The 9,622-nt window shown below is 42.8% G+C and overlaps 1 protein-coding gene across 4 annotated transcripts in view; it reads right to left on the bottom strand.

The window, feature by feature from the left end:
- Window positions 1–588: 588 nt before the first annotated feature.
- map2k4b (mitogen-activated protein kinase kinase 4b) overlaps window positions 589–9,622 on the bottom strand; it is a 12,783-nt gene continuing 3,749 nt past the window's right edge. For 2 of the 4 annotated variants that reach the window (XM_036217157.1, XM_036217159.1), the window contains 12 exons: window positions 8,082–8,114; window positions 5,322–5,424; window positions 4,524–4,698; window positions 3,597–3,716; window positions 3,399–3,518; window positions 3,230–3,281; window positions 3,017–3,144; window positions 1,792–1,869; window positions 1,547–1,695; window positions 1,428–1,473; window positions 1,251–1,351; window positions 589–1,056 (listed from right to left, as the gene is read on the bottom strand). In XM_036217157.1, the coding sequence (XP_036073050.1) occupies window positions 1,029–1,056; window positions 1,251–1,351; window positions 1,428–1,473; window positions 1,547–1,695; window positions 1,792–1,869; window positions 3,017–3,144; window positions 3,230–3,281; window positions 3,399–3,518; window positions 3,597–3,716; window positions 4,524–4,698; window positions 5,322–5,424; window positions 8,082–8,114 (1,133 nt within the window). In that variant the 3' untranslated portion in view covers window positions 589–1,028. The remainder of the gene's footprint in view (window positions 1,057–1,250; window positions 1,352–1,427; window positions 1,474–1,546; window positions 1,696–1,791; window positions 1,870–3,016; window positions 3,145–3,229; window positions 3,282–3,398; window positions 3,519–3,596; window positions 3,717–4,523; window positions 4,699–5,321; window positions 5,425–8,081; window positions 8,115–9,622) is intronic. The other 2 variants (XM_036217158.1, XM_036217160.1) reach the window with 1 other exon arrangement.

Raw genomic sequence — 9,622 nt, 5'->3', positions numbered from 1 at the left:
GTATACAGTCTCATATACAGTCAATGGTCTCCTCTAGAAGACCAGACGGTACGGGGGGACTCTCGTGTTCTGCTCCGTGAGGGTGCATTTAGTTACAGTGGAGACGGGTGTGAGCTAAGAGTTAAATAGCGGGAGCATGCTCAGTGTTAGCAGAGACTTAACTTCATCACATGGCGTTTGGAAACTTTGGAGAAACAGAAAAAGAAGACTCATCTTCAGCCTGAGCATCACCTTCACAAACCAGGAGCAATCTCTGAGAGTATCAGCTTAGACACACTTTTAGTGTGTGTTCAATTGCTGCACGTTTTGTACGTACAGTAGAACCCAAAAACGGACTTAAAAGCAGAGGCCTGAAGCTTAAACTTTTCATCAGAATTGGTTGGTCGAACACGACGTGAACGTAGCAGGAAAGTCTTTGTGGTTTCTTTGGCACGCAGCAGCTTTTCTGCAGTGTTCAGTAACATAAATCTCTTATTGGTGCTAAAATCTGCTGCACGTCCTCAAAAGCTTGGCTCTCAAATCTCAACGTTGCAGGAATACTCCACCCTCAAAGGTGTTGTGTGAATAAAAGCAGAGATGAGGCGGAAGTCAAGCAGACAACTGTTTATCAGAGGAAGCTAAATCAGAGAGTCTAGCAGCTGGAAACCAGAAGGAGCTTTTGTTTCACCATCATGGTTAGTTTTGTGACTAAAAACAGTTGGAAGAAACCCGCTGAGGTCAGCACATGGATTGTCCCATCATCCATTAAATCGAGCTCTTCCAGATTGCATATTTAGAGCAGGAAGGGGCCAAATAAGGAGGTAAAGCCACGCCCCCAAAGTCTCCCTTTTACAAACTTCCACACGTGTGGGGAGGATTTCCACGTATGTCTGGATGGTGAGCACACGATGAAACGACAGTGAGGCTGTTTTGTTCAAAAGGCGAGCACATTTTACAACATTTTATTTGGTAGACTGTGTTTTTGTGACTTCAAGTATTGCTGTGCTCCTCCTTTGGTCAGGCAAAAGGAGGCGTTGCATTTTGCTAAGTCAGCGTAACGTCTTCAAGTTCTTCTGGCTGAAAAAATGGATGAAAATATTTCCGTGGTTTTCTGAAATAAAGTGCCCCCCCCCCCTCCCCCCATCCCTCCCTCAATAAGTAAGTGAGCTGATGTAGCATCCCGAAGCTTAGTGTCCCAACCAATCACTGCACACAGAGAGAGCTCCGCCCCCCCAACCCTCTGCCCCTCCCCCCGGCATCAGTCAACGTACATAGGTGAGATGGGCGAGGCGGGGATCTGATCCAGGATGCGGCAGACGTAGCTGGCGACGTCCACGAAGCGCTCCTCGTACATCAGGATGAAGGAGTGTTTCTGCAGGACAAACGCACAAACGTTCGTGGAAACGGCTACACAAACATGCGACTTCCTGTTGAATGTTTTCGCTCACCAGAAGCTCCCTGTACTTTGGCCTTTTTGACTCATCCTTCGTAAGGCTGGAAAACAAAACAGCCGCCGTCTGAGATCCCACACTGAACTCCACATAGTGATCGTTTATGAAACACTCACCAGAGGTTAACAAAGTTGATGAATTTGGGGGAGAACTGCCTCTCCTCGGAGTTGCTGAGCTGGGGGGGTTCTCCTTTGACCACTTGTGTGAGCTGATCAAAAACACTGTTCCATTTGGGGTAAGGGAACCGCCCCGTGGCCAGCTCGTACTGACAAACAAACAAACAAACAAACAAACAGGAGTTTAGTCTCAGCTGACGCCGGCCTCTCCCAGCAGATTGAGGCAGAGTGGAGGTCCGTCTCACCAGAGTGATTCCTAAACTCCACACGTCAGATCGGACGTCGTAACCCTGTCTGGAAGCGCTTGGATCTATCCTTTCAGGCTGAAAAGACAAGAAAAAGATGGAAGCTGGTTTGGATTGATGGCAGGAAAGTTTAGTGAAGCTCAATCGCACAGTGGGCCAAAATCCAAAACACACCTTAGACCACGGGCTGAAGAGAATAAATATTTACTAAACACTCTAAAACTATTAAAACTTTAAAACTGTAACATTTTAACATAATTATGAACTAGATATATAGCATTACCTGTGATAATGCTAGTGCGAATGCTGTAAGATGAATTTGAACGCTGAAGAAGCTAGTGCTGATAGCTAAAAACACTGAAGCTGATAGCTGAAAATGCTAGAGCAGATAGCCAGCTAAGATATAAGCAAAATGCTAAATTAGCCTTAAAAACTAAAAAAAAAAATTCCTAGGTTAGCCAAAAAAGCTAGCATGTAGCAGAAATATTAGCTAAATTAAAAACATTGAAACTGATAGCTGAAAATGCTGCAGCTGATAGTTAGCAAAAATATTAGCTATGCCAAATTGGTATAAAAAGCTAAAACAAAAAAACCTAGGTTAGCCAAAACAGCTAGCACATAGCTGGAGAAATAGCTAAACATCAAAATAGCCCAAAAAATAAAAATAAAAATCAGAAATTAGCCAAAACAGCTAGCGTGTAAATATTAGCCTAACTCCAAAACAGCACAAAAAATGTGTAAAAGAGCTAGCATGTAGCTGAAATATTAACTAAAGTCCAAAGTAGCTTAAAAAATCTTAGCAAATGACAAAATAGTCCACAAAGCTAGAACAATGGCAAATTTTAAAAATTTAAACTGTAATTTTTAACATAATTATGAATAATAAAAATGCAGAAATATTATTCCAGAATAAATCAATTTAAACCTCAAATAACTTTTAATATTTTACTCTCCATAAAAATATATTTTGTCAAAATTATACACGTTAGAAATGAGCGCAAGATAACATTGGGTCATTAATAACAATAAAATAAAATGATCTGGAGGGCCAGACCCGGCCCCCGGGCTTTGACTTTGACCCGTCACCCGCAGCACACCCATAGGAAAAATGTGCATGGAAATTTCACTAATATCTATCAACCTTCTATTTTCTTCAGTCCACCTGTGTGCCTGTACAGGTTTAACTGTTTTTTTCTTTACCCGCTGCGACTAAAGCCTCACTCACCGCCATGTACGGCCGGCAGCCTGCATCCCTGGTCTTGGCTATGGAGTCCACCAGCTGTCCGCTGATGCCAAAGTCACAGAGTTTGATGTTACCCCTTCGATCCATGAGAATGTTGGAAGGTTTAATGTCTAAGAATGAGTAGGAAAATCCAAACTTGAGGGTCAACGATAAACACTGAAGACGGTTATTGATGTAATAAAGAGGGTAACTTACCCCTGTGGATTATTTTCAAGTTTTCTTTCAAGTGGTTCAGTGCTTTGACCGTCTATTTAGAGACAAAATACAAATCTGAGGTCGTTTTACAATGAATTAGTACCCAAATGCAACTTTTCCAGAATTTGATTTGAAACATGAGGACAAAACATGAAGACAAACTGCTTACTGCTAATGTTATTTTGCCTAATATTTCCTCTGGAATGATGTCATCTAGCGCACAATATACATATTTGTAGAATTTGTCTAACGAGGTAGACATCAACTCCATACAGATCCAGCAGTCCCCCTACAGCAGAGATTCACTGGTTACTTTTGGAGATATTCTCATTTCTTTGGTAAGAAAAGTGTATGAAGTTTGCCAGACCTCCCTGAAGAGGGCGCCGTAAAACTGGACAATGTAAGGACAGTCGCTACTCCTCATCACCACATCCAGATCCATCAGCAGCTGCTTCTGCTCCTTCTCATCCACGGTGGAGCGAATCCTCTGACAAGACAGGAGGAGCAGGAAGACTTTACAGTTTTTATGTCCAACCCTGACATCTGACAGCATTTCTGTCAAAACTGATGATTATTATTGGAATAAATCAATATTTGAAAGTTTAAATGTGTTCCTAAAGAGCATGACTTTTTTCTAAAATTTCATTTAAGAGATGATTACAAGAGCCAGTCTGTTGTCTTCAGCATTATAATTCACCAAGCAAATAACATCCACATTGCTCAAGAAAATCTGAAACAAATTATTAGCCGGAAGTCCCTCCCCCTGTCATTTATGCCCAAAATTATTGGCTGGAAGTCCTTGACCGGAACCTCTGTTTTAGGCTTTTGACCTTTTTTCCCTTTGACATACTGTAACTGCTTGAATTCACATCTAAAATCTTAAAAGCTGATGGTCCTAAAACGTTTTTTAGATATCAATTCTGAAAGGGTTTCCTAAAGTTTAGGAAATCCGACAAATTCTGACAATGCAATGACTAGAGATTGTTTCTGGCGCCATCTTGCATCTATATATTTTTGAAAAATTACATATATATATATTTTTTTTATTTCCTTTTTTTTTTAAATCCAATGTCCCTTTAGGGGTTTCGTAAAAAGGTAATAATCAGCAGAAAAAATACATTTTTTGGGGATTTTTTTTGGGTAGTAAAAGGGTTAAAGTCCAATCCTCCACTATTTCCATGTAAATAGTCCACCGCCCAAATCAGAAATGAGTGAGCAGTCATGTACTGAACGCGGCAGTAGCTCGTGCATATCACCCATTGGTTGGCTACGTCTGGGGTTGAACGCCGCTCACCTTCACAGCCATGATCTGACCGGTGGGCTTGTGGACCATCTTGTTGACGGAGCCGTACGCCCCGCGGCCGATCTCCCCGAGGTCTCTCAGATCCTCTGCCGTGAAGTCGCAGTACTGCTCAGGAGAGAACTTCAGCTTTCCAGACGACTCGATACTGTGTGTCCGAAGACGTTCTCTGCAGAACCGAAGGGATCAGATCAAATGAGATGGTCGATGGTTGCTAAGAAGAGGCTGTAGGACAAGAGAGGAGCTGAATCTAAATTCTTCCCGTACCCCTCTAATCGTAGGGGCTTTTAAAGCTGTAGTGGTGCCAAAACTTATTGTTTCAAGGGGAAATCTCGGGGACTTGAGGCTATCCCAGAAACTAGATGCTAACGTAGATGACCGACATCATCGAGTATTAATAACTTCCAAATTTGAAAAAAACGATTTATCCATATTTCTCCATTTCTAGGGGTTAATGTAGGAATAGAGAGAAGAATTTGGATTTGACATAACACCAAAAAAAGAAGGGATTATTCCTCTTTAGGTTAAGTTTATCTATATTTTGCCTTCTGTCCCATAGAATGATAAACAAATCTCAATCTGCTGCAAAGATTCGAAAAGAAGAACTAAAAAATATATGAACAACCTCTCAAGCCATATGGAAAAAAAACATTTGTAAAGTTCTGCTGGTGTAAGTATGTGTATATTTTTTCAAACAGAAGCCTATTCATAAACCCTACTGCCTGGTTACTGTGGTTTATCCAGCATCAACCATGATGACCCCCTTCCCTACCCCAGTGGGAGTTCACTCACATGTGAGGGTTCTGGAAAGATGGAGGTGTGGGGTGGAGCGGGAGCCGCGATGTTGGCTTCACCGGAGGGTTGGCAAAGTTTAGCTTGAGAGCTTTGCGTTTGCCTGGCGGGAACAAAGCAGAACACATCCAGGTTGCCCAAACATGCGTTCTAAACTCATGAACTCTTGGCTGTGGAGGAACCAAGCGCAGGAGACAAGGGGCAAAAGAGTCAAATATGGCAAAGAACTGAACCTTCATGTGAAAAGGAGAAACAAAAAGGCGACTCAGCAAAGGTTCTGACAAATAATCCACTGAAATGCACAGAATGCACCCAGTGGGCTGTCATAAACAGACCTAACCAGGTCTTTGTCGAGGCAAACAGAATGAGAGCCAGAAAACTAAGAATAACCTGAACACAAAATGAAAAGAAATCACAATCCTCACAGTACCCCCCTCCAAAAGAGCCCAGATGCCCCAAAATCAAGGGTGGGGGTGGGGGGGGGGGTTGGGCATGAAGAAGGTTGGGAACAAATAAAGTGACTTTTACAGACAACTCTAGCCCGTTGACTGTATAAGAGAACTGGACCGAGTGAGTGTGACATCACCCATAGAAAACTGCTTACTTCCAGCTCCAATGAAATGAAGAGAATTCAATCCCCATTATTTCTGGATGGGCCATGTTGGAACCAGACGACGTCAGTAAGCAGTGATTGGTCCAAGTTGGTCTCAGTCATTGAAATGTGTATCAGTGGACTGAGCAGCCCCTCCCCTCTCATGTTCCAAATAGGAAATACCTGTGGGTTGCAAGAAGCCCAAAGTCCCATAGACTTCCATTGAGAAATAGTTATTTCTCAGTCATTTTATTTGTCAGAATAATCAATACTGCTTTGATGCTTCCTTGTTAACACGTTCTTTCTAATCCTACATTTTTAAAGATATTTTTTCTTTATTGCCAGTTATTCAAGTTATAAACTGACCAATCAGATGCCTCAGTAAAAGCATGTGGCTCCCGCTGGCCCCGCCTCCAACGTTTGTATGACTGATTCCTCCGAGCCGTTTTCAGTGGGAGGGGTGTGGACTTTGACCAAGTCGGAATAAGCTCACTCATGATTGGTTGACAGTACTTCCTCTAAAAACGTGACTCGAACTAATCACTGTTGAGGGGTTGCAATCGTTTCCAAAATGACAGTAGACGTATCAGGAAGTGGCGGCCAAGGCCTGATTTTGCGAGCGCTGAAGGTAATGCATTTCCTATGAGGGACCTCAATGCTTATTATGTCCAGTTCTTATTAGTGGTCTATGATCTCTGTTAACATTTCTACGGCAACAACTCTCACCAATCAGAAGTGAGCTTGTTGAAAGTCCATACCCCCATTACTTGAAACTTTTTGAACATTTGACTTGAGGCCAGCAAGCACCACCTACTTTTAATGTAGGCATCTGATTGGCCAGGATTTAACTTGAATAACCTGCAGTAAAGCAAAAAAATAGACTTATCAAGAAGATGTTGTTATTCTGACAAATATACCGACTGAGTAATTATTTCTCTATAGAAGTCTATGGGATTTTGACTTCTTGGGACCACCGAGTATTATCTGTTTGGAACCCAAGGTGGGAGTGGTCACTCAGTCCAGTTCTCATATGCAGTCAATGGTTCAGCCAAACAGAGAACATCTGGTGAAGGGGGTCTAGAGGCCTCCCTACGACTCCTCAAAATAGGCAGACAGGGGGCGGGACGTCCCAAAGACCTCCTTGGAAAATAGACACCTCAGGGAGGAATTTCCCATCAAACCCCTCAGAACAAAAAGCTGGGCTAGATGGGTTCTTAGATGCAGGCTAGCCAGGACAGCATTCTACAGCCTGCACAGTAAACAGTTACAGTTTTGAATGGAAAAAATGGTAAACTGGATCCAATCATTCAGATTTTTCACTGCAGGTTTTGTCTTGTTTTTCCACATGTTAAGGTTCTGTTCTTCAGATTTAGATTTGTGTTTTTTTCCTGCTAACTTTGGTTCTCCTGAACTTGGGTCCTCCTCAGCCACAATGTTTAAACACTAATACATTTGTTCATTTAACACACGCAGGAGTGAGAAACTCTCTTGTCTGGGTTCAGTGATGGCAAGATGGAGAACACTTGAGATAACCCCATAAAGCCTTGATTGGAAACTTTTTACAATTGGGTTATCTCAAGCTTGTAGAGGATCTAAGGATGTGCAAATACATTCTGAAGACAAGCAACGTGCTCTTTGAACAAGATGTTGAACCTCAAGATTGCTTTAAAGGAAATCCATGCAGAATGTGGTCAACAAATCAGGCGGGAAGAAGCAGAATGGTGACACAGAGTTCAACAACTACAGCAATTGTCTCCATTAAAGTGTGCAACTCAACCCAAAGGAGCTCCCATGAGATGAAAGGGACTCAACACTCCAACAGCACTGACAGAATCCCTGGTACTGAGAGTCCAGAGAACAACCAACAATTGGCGTCAGGCAACAGCTGAGGATGAGTGTTGAGTCGTCTTCATCCGCCCAACCAGCAAACACCCACAACCTCTACTGACCAATACCCAGAAGACAGTGGACAGACTCCCCAGCTACCAGAACACCACGCAGGCTCTTCCACTAGTATACAGTGGCTCCCTCACCCCTCTGTAATCCCATCACCCATTTGCACCGCGGAAGAATGTGGACTCAGTGAGGCGGTCCGAGGGAAGGAAACCACTTTAGACTACTGAAGGTTCCCACACAGAGAGAGGCGAGTGTGCTCGTCTGACGCTTACTTTGGGGAAGTCCAGTCATGTTTATCTGAAGTCCTGAGGTAAAGAAAGCACACTTTACTGCATGTTCTCCAGAACTCTAAGAGAGTGAAATGAGTCCGTCTCTAACGATTAGTTAGTGAAGGTTTGGTTGTTATGCTTCAGTAATGTCTAAATATCAAATTGAAAGTATAATTTACATTTGCCGAGTGTATTTACATGTAGACAAAAGTTGGGACTAAGACTGAACCCAACCATTACTTAGTACTCTTCACCAGCTAGTGGTGTAGCTCTGACATTATCAGAAAACGGGTACAATTTTTAATCGTACTTTGTATTAAAAAACAAACAAAAGATTTCAGAAAGTACAAAATGTTTTGGTAGGCGGTTATTCTTGTGTTCTCCCTAAATCCACAACAGCGTTTTTAAGAACGCTAGCTTGGACTCTAGTGCTGATGAAACATGCTGGTGTGAAAGCGTTCTTAAAACTTATGTTCTCATTTGCACTGAAGTGAACCACACCAGGGTTCACTTTAGGGCTCCCACGATTACTCGACTAATCGAGGATTAAAACAGTCAACAACAAATTTAATAGTTGATTAGTCATTACTTCATATTATATGGTGTCAGAGTGTAGTAAAGTTGAAAGTTATAATGGCATTCTGCTCGCTTTTTGGATTATTTTGGCATTTATTAACATTTATTAGGCTAATTTGGAGCTGTTAAGCCAACATTTCAGCTCATGCTAGCTATTTTGGCTAGTAGCTTCTTGACAAGAAGCTGGACCGCTCAAAGACCATGAACTCACAGGAGAGGAGTGGGCAAGAACAGAAAAGACATAGTTCTCTTGGTCTCTAGTGTCTTGATGAATTTGTTTGGTCTTCAGGGTGCAGCTGGTTTGTGCAACACTTTTTTCCTACATTACCACCTGTACGGAGGAGTTCACCTGTACAGGTGCTGCGGATTATTAGGTTTGCAAGACTCAGGGAGGGTCATAGAAAGGAGTGGCTATATCTTAAGGAGTGAGCAGTTGCCTTGAGGTTCATGGCCCACTTTAAGGAACGCACCGTTGTCATGGTAAGCGTGTCGTGAAGTATTTGTAGAGATGGTGTAAGTTACATGCACTTATGACATGTCGTACAGTGTCCTTACGCGATACACTAGTCGTCAGTAGGGTTTTCATACTGCCTCCTTATTACCAAACGCATGATGGGGTGTGACATGACACATAAGTGCCCATAAGACACCTGTAGACATCTGTAGGACGTGCTGGCTGTTCCCATTAAATCATGGGTCCCCAACTTCCGGGCCGCAAACAGGAACTGGTCCAGTATCAGGATGTGGAGAACACCGGTACCTTAACCCAGTACCGGTTCGCTTCCAGTCTCGGTTCACGCCCGGCACTGTGTCTGATACCAGTTCAAGTCTGACACCGCATCTGGTGACAGGTTAGGGTACCAGTACAGGGTTTGGGTACCAGTACTGGTCTGGACGCAACCATAGGACCAGTCTGCGTATAGCACCACATCTCAAAGGGTGCAAACCCTTTAATTTACGAACAGGGG

The sequence above is a fragment of the Oryzias melastigma genome, linkage group LG19, assembly GCF_002922805.2.
Source record: "Oryzias melastigma strain HK-1 linkage group LG19, ASM292280v2, whole genome shotgun sequence".
Classification (NCBI taxonomy): domain Eukaryota; kingdom Metazoa; phylum Chordata; class Actinopteri; order Beloniformes; family Adrianichthyidae; genus Oryzias; species Oryzias melastigma.
Note: the sequence above shows the minus strand (reverse complement) of the source record. Positions and strands in the feature narration are given on the sequence as shown.